The sequence below is a fragment of the Pantherophis guttatus genome, chromosome 9, assembly GCF_059756535.1.
Source record: "Pantherophis guttatus breed Tessera chromosome 9, ASM5975653v1, whole genome shotgun sequence".
Taxonomy (NCBI): Eukaryota; Metazoa; Chordata; class Lepidosauria; order Squamata; family Colubridae; genus Pantherophis; species Pantherophis guttatus.
Genome location: NC_142071.1, coordinates 403484 through 418573, shown reverse-complemented (window position 1 = coordinate 418573; position 15090 = coordinate 403484). Strand labels below are relative to the sequence as shown.

The following is a 15090-nucleotide window of genomic DNA, read 5'->3' as shown; positions in this document are numbered from 1 at the left end:
GGACGCTTATCTCTGCCAATAATCCTTGACCAGCTCAGGGGACATAGGAGGCATGGACGTCCCAAAGTGCACGGCCCCATTTTAATCTCTCCCGCAACCCCAGAGGAAGTGTGGAACCTTTTGCTGGTGGGACCCTCGTGCCCTGCAGGAAAGGGTGAGGAGGCCTGGGGGAGGGGTGTCTGGAAAGGCATGGAAAGAGCAAGCATTCAGGATAGGTTTTTTTCTTGCCGACAACTTCCTTCACCAGGTTGCATCTTCAATTTGAGCCCCTTGGTGAAGCCCTGGGGAGGCCTTGGTCCCTGCCTGGGATTCCGCCAAGCAGGAAAGGGACTCAGTCTTGCAGAGTTTCAGGGATGGGGCACCTGCCACTTTCCAGCTCCTGCTAACCACAGCTGCTACTTGCTGTCTCCAGAGAAATCTCTGCAGTGCCGTGCAGGAGGGCCCCGTTTCCACACCACTCAGCTGTGGCTAGTCGGGGGAACAAAGCGAACCCCGTGGTTTGCAGTGGCCTGCTCCTTCTTGTACATGTCTCTGGATCAGGGAGGAGAGCATTGCTCAAAAGGCTGCCTCTTACTCTAAGGGAAACCAAGAACTCCCTGCACAAACAAGCTCTTTGTATCTGGGATATTTTGCTTCGGCTTCTGCAATGGAAAAATGGCTGGCTTGCCAATATGCAAGAGTCTGGGCAAGGGTTCAAGTCTCACAATTGCCTCCGGAACAAAAGGCCTAGAAGGGGAGGCAGGCCAAGGCTGCAGCCGTGGAATAAGCTGCGGGTTGCATAAGTGGAGGGAGACCAGTAAAACCGGGCGCTGCGTCTACCTGTGTCCAGGACAGAAAGGTCTCCCTCCTACCCGGAATGGGACTTTTCGCCTCTTATCCTTGGCCGCACCTGCTTCTCCGCCAGGCTTCCACCTGGGGGGATTTTCCTCTAGCTTTTCTCCTCAGCTTGCAAGCCCCCGCTCATTCGCCATCGACCACGGCCCCTCTGTCCCACACACTTCGGCACAGCCCATTCGACGCCACACTGTTAGTCCCGGGCTTTTTGCCTCCTGGGACAGTTAGCCACCAGCCAATTGGCTAGTTGCCCATGACAACAGTGTGGCGTCGAATGGGCCGTGCCGAAGTGCGTGGGACGGAGGGGCCGTGGCCGACTAGCCATGGCGAATGAGTGGAGGCGTGTCAGCCGAGGAGAAAAGCTAGAGGAAAATCCCCCAAGGTGGAAGCCTGGCAGAGAAGCAGGCGCGGCCAAGGGTAGGAGGCCAAAAGTCCTAAACCCCCCAGCACAGAGTGCTAGACAGGCAGAATCCAGAGAGAGTGGGGCCATCAGGGTTGAAATCCGCCCCTCCCTCCCCATTTTTGGCTGCTGAGCAGAGGTTTCGGCTGGGGCTGGGGAGCGGGTCGAACTCTGATCCTTGGCAAGGGCAGTCTCTGGATTCTGCCTGTTGAGCACTCTGTGCTGGGCCAGTATAACCTCCGTCTGGCCACCCTTTGGGCCCAGAACAAAGGCATGTGGCCTCCTGGCTTATCCTTCTCAAAGGAGCCCTGGATGATCACTGCTCAAAGTTGGGCGGCATAGAAATGTAACATATTCCTAGAACCCCAGGCTTTCCGAGAGAGCCTTGAAGGACAAAGGCAGCCCACCCAACCACCCCCCGTCCCATCTTCAGAAGCCGAGTGAAGGGAGGAGGAGAACGCTTAGAGCAGAATTGGGCTTGGTGGGGGAGAGGCTAAATCAGTCACTCCTCCTGGGTTCGCCTCCTGCACCCTCAGGCATTCCCCTGGAGCAGACCCCCACTCTCCCTCAGAGTGCCCCAGCCCCTGCTTGTTGCATCCTAGCTTAGGGTCCTCCTCTTTTGAGAGGGTCACCCCCCCCAGACCTTTCCCTCCCCATGAAAGAAAACAAGGAAGCAAAGGAGCAGAGAGGCAGAGGGGGAGGGGGAGGCTCTTCTGACTGACCAGCTGGGCAGGCCAGACTGCATTTCCACCCCACAGCAAGCTGGCTCCTGCTGGCTCTGGGTCACCCCTTGGACCCCGACCAGCATCCCCTGGGTGTGTCTCCGCTTCCCTGCATCCTGGGCAGGAGGCCTGGGAGGGTTCGGGTTGGACAGCACTGGGGGCCGTCAGCTGGCGGGACCTGATCATTTCACTCACAGGTAACACAGGGCGCCACACCAACCCAAACACGCATCCAACATTAATTTTTAATTACTGTGCAAGCAGCACCTCAGATTTCTAGGAGGCCAAATTATATTTATCTAGTGCCACCCATGCGTATTCACACCTAAGAACAGGTTTGTCAACTTTCTTCCCTAAGGGGTTTGCACTCTAAAAATAGAGCAGGAAAACAAAAAGAAGGTGAAGATTTGAAAGAAAACATTTGTGGGGAGGAATACCCCCGATAGGAGAGCTCTTAGATATTGAGTTAAGCATCAGGTTAGGTATAAATCAAGTTCCTGTGCAAGTATGCTGAGCATGGTTAATTTTAACTCTGGTGTTTTTTTATGGCTTAGCATACTGTGCAAATGCAAGGATTTTTTAATAGCATTGTGGAAAAGCAGAAAAAGCGTTGTGCAGTCTGCTGCACAAACTCGACCTCAAAAACCTTTCCCTGGGCATCAGGCATTGGCACCCGGAGCCCTTTTGTTGAACTGGGCACTCTGGCTATGCCAGCCATGGCGTCTGAGGTCTCCTACCTGACAGAACAAAAGTGGGCTTGGATTTGGCATTAAGCTTACTTAGGACCACGGTCATCTACAGTAGCCATGCTTGGGGTGATGATTTCATGTGCCCCACAAGACCTTCAAGGGTCGTGAAAGAGCCATTTTTCTCCTTTGGGCCCTTCAGGTGCTGGAGCTTCTCAGAGCCATTCGGGGCATCTTGGATCATGGGTGAAATCCAGCAGGTTCTGACGGGTTCTGGAGAACCGGTAGCGGAAAGTATTCCAAGCGTGGTCTCTCGAGTGCAACGTAAGGTGGTACGATCACTACTTGTGATCTTGATGCTGTTCCTATTGATGCAGCCTAGGATCGCATTGACTTTCTTTGCAGCTGCAGCACATGGCTGGCTCATACTTAAGTGGTTGTCCACTAGTAGAACTAGATCCCTCTCATAGTTACAGAGCCTCCTGAGAGGAGATGGATCCATCGCTCGTGCCCCCCCTCAGGAGTGCAAACAGGGACTCCCAGGGAGGGCTGTGCCAGAGCCTCTGCCCGTCCCCCCCAGCAGCGCAGGCCCTTCTTGTCTGAGCCCACCTTTCTGCAGGTGGGCTCAGCTCCCGAGCCCCTTCCACCGGCAAGGGCTTTGTTAAGACAGGCCGCCCCATATATTGGGAGTGGGGGAGTCCTGCAGGAACTGGGAGGAGTGGGCTCCCCTATCAAACAGGTGCTGCTCTGTAAGGATCAGGCCTGCGACTTGCTCCAGCTAAATTGTAAATATTACTCTGAAAGAGTTTAATAATTGAAATAATTTAAAAATAAGTGAGTAAAACCATTTTTCAAGCAAAACATCAACACAAGAACAATTTTAATAATGAAATAATTTATTTTCTAACAGTTGAACAATACAGAAGTATACATATACACAGCAAGGTTGTCTAAAACATGTAATTTCTAAAAATGCATGTGCTAACTGTAATAAAAAGCACCATTATATGGTCTTGACACAGGATTTGTAATGATGTGGTATTTACATTTGAAAACTGAATCCTCGCCCCCTTCCCCCCCCTCGCTGTTCCCTGCTTAGGCTGTGTTATAATTTGGAAGACTCCAAAACCAAATTCAAAAGTTCAGAATTGCAAGTGTTGTTCAGAGCACCTACTTGATGATGCGTGTTCACAGGCGAATAGAAAACAACAGCACGATACTAAAGCCAGAGATGCCCCAAGCAAGTCAAATTTGGGGCATGTCAGGAGGGAAGAGCAGATGGCAGTCAGGGAGAAAGAGACTTTTAAGTGTCCTTCAACCGGACAATACAGTTAAAATAATAAAGAGGTTTGCTAAAATAATCTTGATACATACATTTTGTAGCATAAAAAGAAATTTCTTCTGCTCAATAATTTGGGATAGCTATTCTTTCAAACAAAAGCATCATTGATTCATAGTTGTACAATGAAGTTCAGGTAATCATAAAAGGAAAAAAGCCACGTGTGTTAACAGGAAGGGGAAAAAAACCCCAAGGATGCAACTTACTATTTGTAATTGGGGAGCAAATGCATAACTAGGTATGTAAAAGCAGTATTCGTCCCAATACAGTTAAGTGTCAAAACCTGAATTTGTGACCAAGGAGGCAAAAGGGCTCTATGAGTCCCATTATATTGCTGTACATCAGATGCCAAAATTTAATTAGGCAGTGAGCACTTAAAAAATACCCCCCACCCCACCCCCTCATCCCTCCCAGAGAACACAACAGGGCTCTCTCCTCTGGGCTGTGTTTGTAAACTTCATGGCAGAAATGGCATTCTAAAGAGAAGCAAGAGAGATTCTGGGAACCTGGAAAGAGAGAAGGGCCCATTGCGGGAACAAAGTGCTAAAATGGCAGTTGGCAGTGCACACCCTGCTAATGCCCAGAGCTCTGCAACCTTGTTTGTGGCACCTAATTACACATTTCAAATAAGTGCTTTGAATTTGAATCAAAAACAGGTATTCACACAAACCCTGGAAAAAAAGTTCACAAGATGTCTCTATCAGCACCTTGAAAGCTCTGCTTTATTAGAAAAATACACAGTAATAAAATTTCTGGGTGTTCAACACTCAGGAAAAGATTCACCAGGTAAAGACAATACTTTTGGGATATTTCAGATTGTCACCCTGACAGCCATGTTTATTTTTGATGAATAAGAGCACAAATTCTCAACTTCCATTTCCAACCAAGTATCCCCTGGATTTACTGTCTGCAAAAAAGTTGCTCAGTGCCGCAGCGTTTAGTGTGATCTTTTAAATGCACCCATGCACACGCACATCCACACAAACTTCCAGCTGTAAACACAGATACGGAAACGCAGCTCCCCATTAATGATCTACAAAATTAATTTTCTGCAGCTTATTACATAATAACGCTGGTGGATCAGTGAATGCGGCAGAAAGTCTGGCCACACCAGAATGTCGCATTTTGAGGGCCCACCGTCCCTGCTGCCTGCACGACTGTTCCAGGGCACCCTAGCAGCCTAGAAAACTTCAGCTCCTCTCCCTCGACAAGGCAACAGGTGTGGCTGTTCACCCACAGCTACACCGCTATTGAAAAACATGGCACAGTGCTACACGACCCTCCGAGTGCTTGGGCAGGGTTCAGGCGTTCTGGAGCCTGCGTGCAATGGGGCAACCGTCTCAGGGATGGACCGAAGGGCCACAGATGCATGGAGCAGCCAAGACCAGTCCTCACCGAGACACCGGGAGGGGCCCTAACAGCCTCTAGGAGAACTCATCTGTTCATTTAGATGTTTTTGAAACATCACAGATAGCTTTAATCTAGTTTCTGAAACTAGTGCATCCTTTATGGAATTATAATTATTTTCTGTACCACCCACATTTTGAAAGGACCACATCCAGAAAGTGCAAAGCTCAATTACTGGCTCGCAAGAAGGACAACAAAACAAAACTACTTTACTAAAGAAGAGAATGGTTGCACCCTCCAAAATCTATTTTCTCAAATGCACTATGGATATATCCGCAGCTTCCATCTATTCAGAGGGGGAGTCCTCCTGGCCAGGAGAGGTCTGAAGTAAACAGTGCCCAGTAACTCATGAAAGGCACAATAATAATAATTTAAAAAAAAAAAAAAAAAACCACAGTAAATTTTGTTACTTCTAAAGAAAAACATACTAATTTTACCTTACCAAATACCTTCCAAGCCAAAGGCTACTTTGAACTCTAAGATGACAAGATGGAGTTGAATGTGAGAGGCAATTTCATGCCACTCATTAACAGAGAGAGAAACTCAAGGGCTTCTGGCAAGCAACGTGTCCAAATCAAGGGGGTGCAAATTGCAGGCTGGGAGCTCAGTCTCTCCGAAGGGTTTCCAGCAGGGACTCCTAGATGCCAGCCGGGGGCTAGACGGATGCAGGAAAATCTCTAAGCAAGGAAGAGGCCAATGCAAGTCAGCCGGACCACTGAGAATTCCAGCTCTTGTTCCTTCTGTTTTGTTTTGTTTCGAGACAGCTCCAAGAAATTGATATGGAGATTTTTAGCCATCCACTAGCCCCATTTCCCATGTCAAAAACTGACTTTCTTAAAATATTTCTTAAAATAAATCCATTTTCACAGTATTTGCTTGGGTATCTGCTAGTGGATACAAGCAAACATGGTATACATAGTAAAGCGCAACTTGCCACATAGCCCTTTGAGAGTGAAGTGGCAGGAAGTTGCTTGACTGTCTCTTTGACAGTCTGTAAGTGCTGGGCAAGAACTAGCTGCATACAAAGAATCCTTGTTAAAAGTCACTGGCAGCCAATAAACTGGGCAGTTCAAAGCAAAAAGAAGGGGAAAAGGAAGGTTCATTAGACCTTGACATACAAAGTTTCCTAATCATCTATAAAAGCACAAAATCATAAGAATAGTACATTAGGTTGATATAAAAATGAATAAATACTATTTATAGACCACATTATGTACATTTGCATGTGCTCTACTTAGCTTAGATGAAAAACGCTGCTGATGTCAGGAGTGCAGAGACAGGGCCAAAAGGGGGCAGAGAAGAAATCCAACATCCAACATCCAAACCAAAACCACACACGGCACATTGGGAGGTCTCCCAAAGAATTTCATCTGGTAAAAGAAGTGCTAGAATGCCAAGAGGGCAACCATGGAATTACTCTGAGGCCGTCTCCTCAGTCATTAATTGAAAGCTAGCGCAGCTAACTTTGTCACTCAGTTATTGCTGAATTTTTAAGGAAACAGGTCGGACTAGTACCAAGTATACAAACGAGGCATCATAATTCATTTGTGCTAAAGGGGTTGAGATCAGCTTTGTTCATCTCTCTGAGGTAGAAAGAATTGTCCCAGAGACAAAAAGCAAGACTCAGCAGCCCGAAGAGCTGCTAGCAACAAAAGGAACGTGCAGCTGTCAATGCAAAGACGACATAATCAAGATTGCACAAGTGTCGTATTTGGTCATCTGACGTGAAAATATTGAGATCCTACCGGGATAGGCAGCTCAGAGAGAAAACCATCCCCCAACTCCCATTTAGAGCCTCCGGTACAATTCCACTCAGCCGGCTCTTCTTCTGCCAAACTTAGTTTAGTCTCTTAGTTACCTCTCTCAAGCCTATTTCCAACCTCAGGGTTGGCTACTTCATTACTATAATGACTTGGGACATTTCAGAATAATTTTTTAACAGCGACTGGAAAGATTCACTGCACAATTCCCCAACAAGCACATGTTCTTTCATGCCTGTCGTATCATTTTTAACTTCTGCCTGCTGCTGCGATACAATGAATGTCAAAAAAAGTAGGGTTCCTTTTACAGTGGTCACGCCTGAAGACTAGTCTGGCTTTGGTTTCCAAACAGCATATATCACCATCAGCCCTACTACCTCGGGGTGAAGATCTTCACCCAGAATATTAAGCAATTGCAGCACAGGCCCAAAACACATGTGAGGCTGTTACTGCAATAATATTCCGGGGGCTAAGAATTCTGGCTGGAATGTTCAGTCTCACAGAGATGAATTTACGGATAGGAAAGAGAAGCTAGCGGATGCCATCAGAAGGGAGCTCCAGGGAGGAACTTGTCACCCACAACACTATGCACTGTTTTCAGACTTAGGCAAAGCAGAATTTGGTAATGTTGATGGTACAAGAAGTTTACGTGCAAGAGAATTGTGGAGCGGTCCAACAACATACTACCTAGCGAAATCCAAGAAGGAAAGAGCAGTGGATGGGGCAGGGGAGGGGGCGCTACTGGCTCCTTATAGGCTGAGGCAGGCCTTAAGATGGTTCTGCGGCTTTATTCTCTTAATGCCGGCGCTCGAATAGCCCTCATCGCTGCAGACGCTCTGCAAGCTGCCCCTCTCGTCGGAATCGCTCGGTGGGCTGCTGCTGCTGCTGCTCCAGTCCAGGTCCCCGGTGAGATAGTCTGTGCTCTCCACGTCCACATCAATTTCTTCTGCAACAGAAAGCAATGTCAGTCAGCCCAGAGGGCCTCTTGGATGGATAGATGGATGGATGGATGGATGGAAGGAAGGAAGGAAGGAAGGAAGGAAGGAAGGAAGGAAGGAAGGAAGGAGAGGGGCGGTTTAGAAATGTGAAATATAAGCAAGCAAGCAAACAAACAAACTCAGTAAAACTTTTTGACCCAGCAATTCATGCTGGAACTTGAAAGCGCGTACATGTACAAGGGCACCGATTAGCGCTTCCTCACCTCTGTCCGAATCTGACCGTTCGGAAGAAACTGTCGACCCTATACTGTCCATTCGTATGCGCTCAATGCCCAGTTTCTCCAGCTGCCTTTTCAGATGCCGCTGTTCTCGCTGCAACTGATCTATTTGGTGTATTGCTTTCCTGTCATAATCTTCAAGTTTCTGGGGAAGAAAAGAGGCAACGATGGGTCCCTGAATGTGAAACATTCAATGCGAAAGCCAGCTGCTTTCTTTCATCAGAGGATGGAACTAGTTCCAGGGCAGCTAACTAGTTTTAGCCATTATCCCTTCCTCTCTTGCCATTTTACCTAGTGTTGTTTTCACATCTGTTTTGAAGTACACTGTAAGGTGGAATCTTTTGCATCAGCTTGTCATGATCTACTTAAAAATGTACTCCAGGACTTAAAGTCTGAATGTGCTCATCACATGCAATATTCATTTTAACTGAAATGTCAAACAAAACATTTTATTTTCTTTCTCCATTATAAGCATGATAGCTTTAACTCACCTTTATGTGCAATTTAGCTTTTGTTAGTAAACTCAGTGTAGTATGTCTACTGGATTCTGGCCCAAGAGGCACCAGCCCTTTAAGCTTCTCCAGGCACAATCGCAGATGAGCACGCCTGTTAATCAAAATTACGTTATGTTAATATTACCAGAAAGATAAAGATACTTACATATTTTCTTAACATGTTATCTACGATGGACAAAATCCAGTTACAGATTTGTAGTTATTTCATCCCATTCCAAGTTTTGAACAAGGACAATAAATTCAGGAATATAAACTGTTCAGATGTACTCTGGCATAAGAAAAGCCACAAATCCAATCTTAAGACTTTCCATACATTAAGGAACCGTAACCAATGTGCTCTTGTTAACTACAGACCAGGACACAAATTCACATTTTAATTAATGTCCCTAAACCGCAGGTCTATCTCATCCAATCATGCAGCAAAGCCCGTGGATAAGCAGTGCCTGCATTTGAATTAGAGCAAGTAAAGACTAGAGATATACGTTTGCCTAGAGATTGTTGCATGTAGCAGAGAAGCTCACTTGAGACTATCTGTTTAATAAAATCAAAAAGAATATCTGTTAAATAAAGCCAAAGTTTAGTTTTAGAATTCTGCAATTAAGCGGAGCAACCAGACGGAGGAGCTGCTTTCAAGATGCACAGGGAGCCAGCTTGCCATGAGGAGCAGGCAGTGTCTGCAACCAGATACGAAGTTGCCCGATAATCTAATTGCTGCTACTATCAGATGCAGCAGAATGACACTTAGTAGTTGAAATATTTGTCACTGATAATTGACAAATTTATTCAGCAATACTGAATTCAGTAAAATGAGGATCCAGATTGTTGGGATGCAACGTGCTGACTCTGTAAATCGGTATATAAGTCTAAGTGCTATGCTATTGCTAATACAAGCTCTGCTTCAGAATCCGTGTTCTCTAATTAAGGTTAAATGTGACAACGCTTAAACACTGAACCACTTTTAACACTTGAAAGGTTGAAGTTAAAAGTGATTCAATGTTTAAGCACGCTTTCTAGAAATTTGTTTATTTATTAAATTTATATGCCACCCATCTTCCCTAGAGGTGACTCTAAGTGGTTTAGAATCAATAAAAGCAACAATATGAAAGAAAACGATAAATAAATTCTCTTAATACTGTCAGAATAGTGAAAACTAGAGTTTGATTCCACTATTTCTGTTTCCAGTGACAGAACATGCAGCATAAATGTCTCCTTTAAAAAGAAGTAACAATCAATATTGCAAAGGATTAAGGCCCCAGACATAAACATTTGTCAATTCTACTTAATGGAGATCATCAGCCAGAAAAATTAGATTTCCACTGTTGTAATTTGCTTCAACACGGTATGCTATAATTTAAGGATGCTTCTAGAATTTAAATATAAACTGTTTCTGAACACTTACCTATTCTTCTCCATTTCATTATGTGTTGATCTTAAAGAGAAAAAAAGAGCATCAATTAGTTAGCAACTGTGGAATAAACATGCATTGATAAAAATTAAATATACACAACAATTTCTATTAAATTGCCACTGCTAATATTTATTTATATCTTGACTTTTGATCAGGAGTTCATGATGGCACTTTTCTCTCCCTTCTCTCCCTAAAAGAATCACTAGATAAGGTAGGTGGGCTGAGGAGAGAGAGACCCACTGATCCACCGAGAGCGAGGATCACACCGGTGCTAGTCCAATTTCTTAAGATTATACTACAGTGGTCTTATTGCTCCTGCAAAATCTTATAACTGTGAATCACATTGGGTACTCCAGCTATTTTACCACCACCACCCCATTTAATTGCAATCCCATATTACTTGATTCAGTACTTGTACAAAAAGTAGAAACTTAGCAAGACTTGCAGTATCCGAATTTACAATATTTCAAATGACAAATTAAGTGCAGAGACTTTTCTTACTATCTTAGATTGTCATAATAGGACTGAACTAATCTATAGCCTCCCAATATTAATTGAAAATCCATCTCATGAACATTTAAATTATTTTTCCTTAAATTACTTTTGCTAATTACTATTAATAATGCTACTAACATATCACTGGAACATACTGCAAAAATTACCTCACTACACTAAATGCCTCTCAAGATTTTATCTGTGCTGCTGCTGAATGGTGACTGAGTAGCTATGTAAAAAAACATTTTCTCAAGGCCAGCTGAACAACTCCCTAAATTTCCTAAGGTCCCCGAGGAATAGAAGCAACCTGTTCTCCATAATGCCAGGTCATTGGCTGTGCTGGTTGGAATTTTGACTTCTCCCAACATACTCAAAACACCAGACAACCACCAAAACGGTTTCTGGTTTTGTATGAAGTTACTAATTTTGTAATTATTTTGGTTAAGGCTCTTGTACTATTAACATAGTCCGTAAATTGTTTTTTTTTTAAATCCAAATAGTTTATCAAAGGACTCCAGGACTAGGACATTCAGTCTCAACTCTTATATGGTCTCATACAATTTCACACATAAAAGGGATGCACTTCTTTGAAAAACTGCATCTGAAACATGTTTCAAGTAAGAGTGAGATAAGGGGAAAGAGAAACAAGACAGAGGGTTAACCCTGAAATTTCGTTCTTCACTTCCTGTGCCATTCTCAAATGACAGAAAACATAATGTACTCATCTTGAAGTCCCTAACCACTGACATCAAGGATGACTAAAGACAAGTTACTTTGCTATTCTTTAGCTATGTTACAAAACAAGAGGCAGCCTGAATGAAGCTTATCCTCAAATGGAACTAAAACACCAAAACTAGCTTTAACCATTAGTTTGTCATCTCTAAAAGACAACAAACCCTCAACCAAAGCTAAATGTGCTTCTTAGTTTTCTGAACTGATTTGAAGTAATTAAATTCTAGTGTTTTACTCTGCTTATAAAAATTTCAAAGGTCTGCAGTTGTCTCAAGATGTTAACTCTAAGCCAATGAGCATCAAGAGCTGTGGTGGCACAGTGGTTAGAAGGCAATATTGCAGGCTAACTCTGCCAACTGCCAACAGTTCAAATCTCATCGGCTCAAGGTTGACTCAGCCTTTTAAGGTCAGCAAAATGAGGGCCCAGATTGTTGGGGGCAATATGCTGATTCTGTAAACCGTTTAGAGAGGGCGGTAAAGCTCTGTGAAGCGGTATATAAGTCTACGTATTATTGCTATCATCTGGGGAGAATGTTGTGTAAGGCTTTTAAACGGGACAGGGGACTGATCAGCATGGAGTCATTAGTGCCAAAAAGGGGTTTGTTACTTTGTATTGTAATGATTAACTGTAGCATTATCTGTTGTCATTTAGATTCTGTATATCACCCAGAGTCCATGTATTGAATATCATACCTGGGCCAGTCACTTAGTAGATGGAAGTGAACAGTTAAATAATTTAATTATGTGTTGCCTCTAGTAAGTGTCCATAGTTTTGCAGCTCATACATGGCAGCCCTACTTAGAGTACTCTGAGCACTTAAAACAAAAAGTACAGGATACAAATGTATCTTGCAAGCTATGAACACGAGTTATAGGGATTCCCAATATTTTTATTAGAAGCCTTGACTCTCATGGATGGTACCACAAAAACTGATCTCATCCATGATCATTATTTGTTCATGGATCCTTTTAATAAGGAAAAAGCTATCTCAGGAATGACTGAAGTGGGAGGAAGTTGAAATGTTTTCTAGCAAGAGTGCCGTTTCTCAGTTGCTTCCTTCCTGCTTAGCAGATGACTGACTAGTTGGAGAACAGACAAGTAGGAATAACTCTAAAGGCAAATAAGGTCACTGAACTACATTGCAGCACTAAATTAGATGGCAACATTGGTTTACATGACACTAAATTAGGCCATATATTGGTCGAGCGATTTGGAGTTTAGCATCTCACGCAAACTCTGTCCTTTGTTCTAGTGAGTGTCTGAGAGGGAGGCTCTAATATACTTGGTTTGAGCATGGCATGTCACATGAGAACAATTGGGTTTTGTTACCCTGAATTTAATGTGTTGTGAGAATACTAACCAAGTAGTACTAGGCACAGGATAGAAAATACCAAAGATGTACTACAATCCCAAGCATTTTTTTTTCAAAAGTAAATCTTCCTTTTTTCAATGTCTTAATAAATTATAGATTTCATCTTTAACGTGCTTTCAGAATTCACTAGAAAGGAGGGTCCAAGTACTTTGAAAAACAGACTTCCAAGAAGCTAATATTAAATGAGGCGTGTCATAATGTTTGATGTCCAGGAAACAGGAGTGGCCTCAAGATCATTAAATGCTTTTCTGAAATGTGTCTCAAGAAGCACCACAAGAGCCGCCTCCTCCCAGCCTACTGAAAACATCAACAGGAAGGAGGAAGTTCAGGCTATGTGGTGATACCCACTTTTTTCAGATCATCAACCCATCCATCCCTGGTTAATAGGCAGCTCAGGGGAGAAAGAGAAAGAGAAAGAAAGAGGCCAGCACAGAAGCTGCACTTCGGCTAAAGCTGTGAGGAGGGCTCGGATCTTGGGGACTCTTGAGGCGTGGAGAGCCAGGGTGGCCCAGCGGCTGAAGGTGCCCGGCTACAACCACGGCAGGCAGGCGAGCCAGCTGGGCCAGGCCCGAGGAGGAGGAGGAGGAGGAGGAGGAAGCTGCCGGGGAAGCGGCGGGGACTTGTCCACGTAGCCACCGCCAGTCAGAGCCAGCCAGGAGCGGCGCTTAGAGGCCACGGCCGATTCTCGCCCCGCCTCGGGACCGAAGCCAGTTGGGCGACTCTGGGCCGGCCCTTCTCCCTCCGCCCCGGGAGGCAAGGCAGGTTCACCACACGGGGGACGGAGCACCCCGACCGGCCCCGCCGCCGCCGCCGCCTTACCTGCTGCCGCCGCCGCCGCCTTTCTTGGGCCTGCTCCTCCTCTTCAGGGCCTCCCTTTCCTTCGCGCTGTAGGGCAGCATGGAAGCGTAGCCGTGCTCGGCTTCTGCGGAGGGAAAACGGCGCTTAGGGAGGCCCGGCCCTCCCGCCCCCCCTCCTTTGTCTCGGGCCCTCGCGTGCCGCGGAGCTGCCGTTACGCCCGGGCAAGGCCGGCCAGCCAGCGAAGGAGCCTCGGCGCCCGACCGGGGCCCGCGGGGGAGGAGGGGAGCAGCCGCGCGACCTCCGCCCGTGGGAAGAAGGGCCGCGGGGGCCTCCCTGCCGGAGCCGCTTTGTTCCCGGGGGGGCCCGGGCGGCCTACCTCGCTCGCGGCGCTCCAGGAACTCGGCCGCCTCCAGCAGCATCTGGATGTTCTCGCACACCTGCGCGGCGGCCGCCATTTTGCCGGGCTGGCCGGCTCGTCCTCTCGCTTCCCCGCAACGCCGCCGCCGCCGCCGCCGTCCCAGCGCCCGTCTGTGTTTACCCCACCTCAGCCTGACAGACTCGGCGCAGCCAAGCCCGCCCCTTGCGACCGCAGCCCAACCCGCTACCCGCCCAGCGCGGCCGCGATTGGCCGGCAGGCGCTGCTTCCGCTCTCCCGTTCCTCTGATTGGCCCTTCGAGGAACAGAAAACACCAACCGGCTCCGCCCCCTCATTCGCTCCAGGCATTGGCTCGATCGCTGGGAGGCGCTTCACCACGATAATCGTACCGATTGATTGGACGAGCCCCGGGATGACGCTTCCTTCGACGTTTTCGTCGCTATTCTGCTTTGCCCGAAAGGGAGGCCTCATTGGCCAGCCTCGGCGGAGCGACATCCTGTGGCGGCTCTCATAGGTCCGCACGGTTCCCGTAACTCCATTCAGCCTTCGGATTGGCCAACGCCCCCGGGCGCCCCGCCCTGTTTATTGTGTTGGTTTCTATCCTCGGCCCCGCCCCCGGCCACGTGTTTGTTCTATGGTCCCGCCCAACCAGAAGGAAGTCAACATCGAGCCAGCGGGGAGCATGCGCATTGCTCGCCTCTCACACCTCCAGGGCGGACGGCCTGCAAAGCCCAGGAATCTCTTGCGGTCCGTTCCCGGCCCTTGATGCAACAAGACCGACCCTGGTGCGATCCACAGTTGCAGGACTTCAACTCCCAGAATTCCAAAGTCGCACATCTTTAAAAGCAGGAATTCTGGCAGTTTTAATCCACACACCTTAAACTTGTCAACCCTTGTCCTCAACTAGCCCAGAAGTGTTACTCTGATCCCAGGGAAGTCTCTGCAGCATGAAACCACCACCCTGCTCGGTATGAAAATAGGCCCGCTGGTATTTTAGCGGAGGAGCACATGCAACACCGTGTGCAAGCCT

The 15090-nt window shown here is 46.7% G+C and overlaps 1 protein-coding gene across 2 annotated transcripts; it reads right to left on the bottom strand.

Moving 5' to 3' along the window:
* Positions 1–3520: 3520 nt before the first annotated feature.
* On the bottom strand, positions 3521–14409 carry MXD1 (MAX dimerization protein 1). Of its 2 annotated transcripts, none has more exons than XM_034430650.3 (6): positions 14061–14409; positions 13706–13808; positions 10279–10308; positions 8856–8970; positions 8350–8509; positions 3521–8094 (listed from the first exon to the last, which is right to left on the bottom strand). In XM_034430650.3, exons 1-6 carry the CDS (start codon positions 14137–14139, stop codon positions 7898–7900), a joined length of 684 nt encoding a protein of 227 aa, XP_034286541.2. In that variant the 5' UTR covers positions 14140–14409; the 3' UTR covers positions 3521–7897. The 2 variants fall into 2 exon arrangements, with proteins under 2 accessions (XP_034286541.2, XP_034286542.2); XM_034430651.3 differs by having other exon boundaries at positions 3521–8091; positions 14061–14353.
* Between the last annotated feature and the right edge of the window lie 681 nt (positions 14410–15090).

Excerpts from the sequence above, each read along its gene's own strand:
- MXD1 (XM_034430650.3), bottom strand. The coding sequence starts at position 14,139 with ATGGCGGCCGCCGCGCAGGTGTGCGAGAACATCCAGATGCTGCTGGAG. Across the intron at positions 10,309-13,705 it reads GGCGGCGGCGGCGGCAGCAG|ATCAACACATAATGAAATGG; the intron begins GTAAGGCGGCGG and ends TTTCTCTTTAAG. Across the intron at positions 8,971-10,278 it reads AATGAAATGGAGAAGAATAG|GCGTGCTCATCTGCGATTGT; the intron begins GTAAGTGTTCAG and ends TTTGATTAACAG.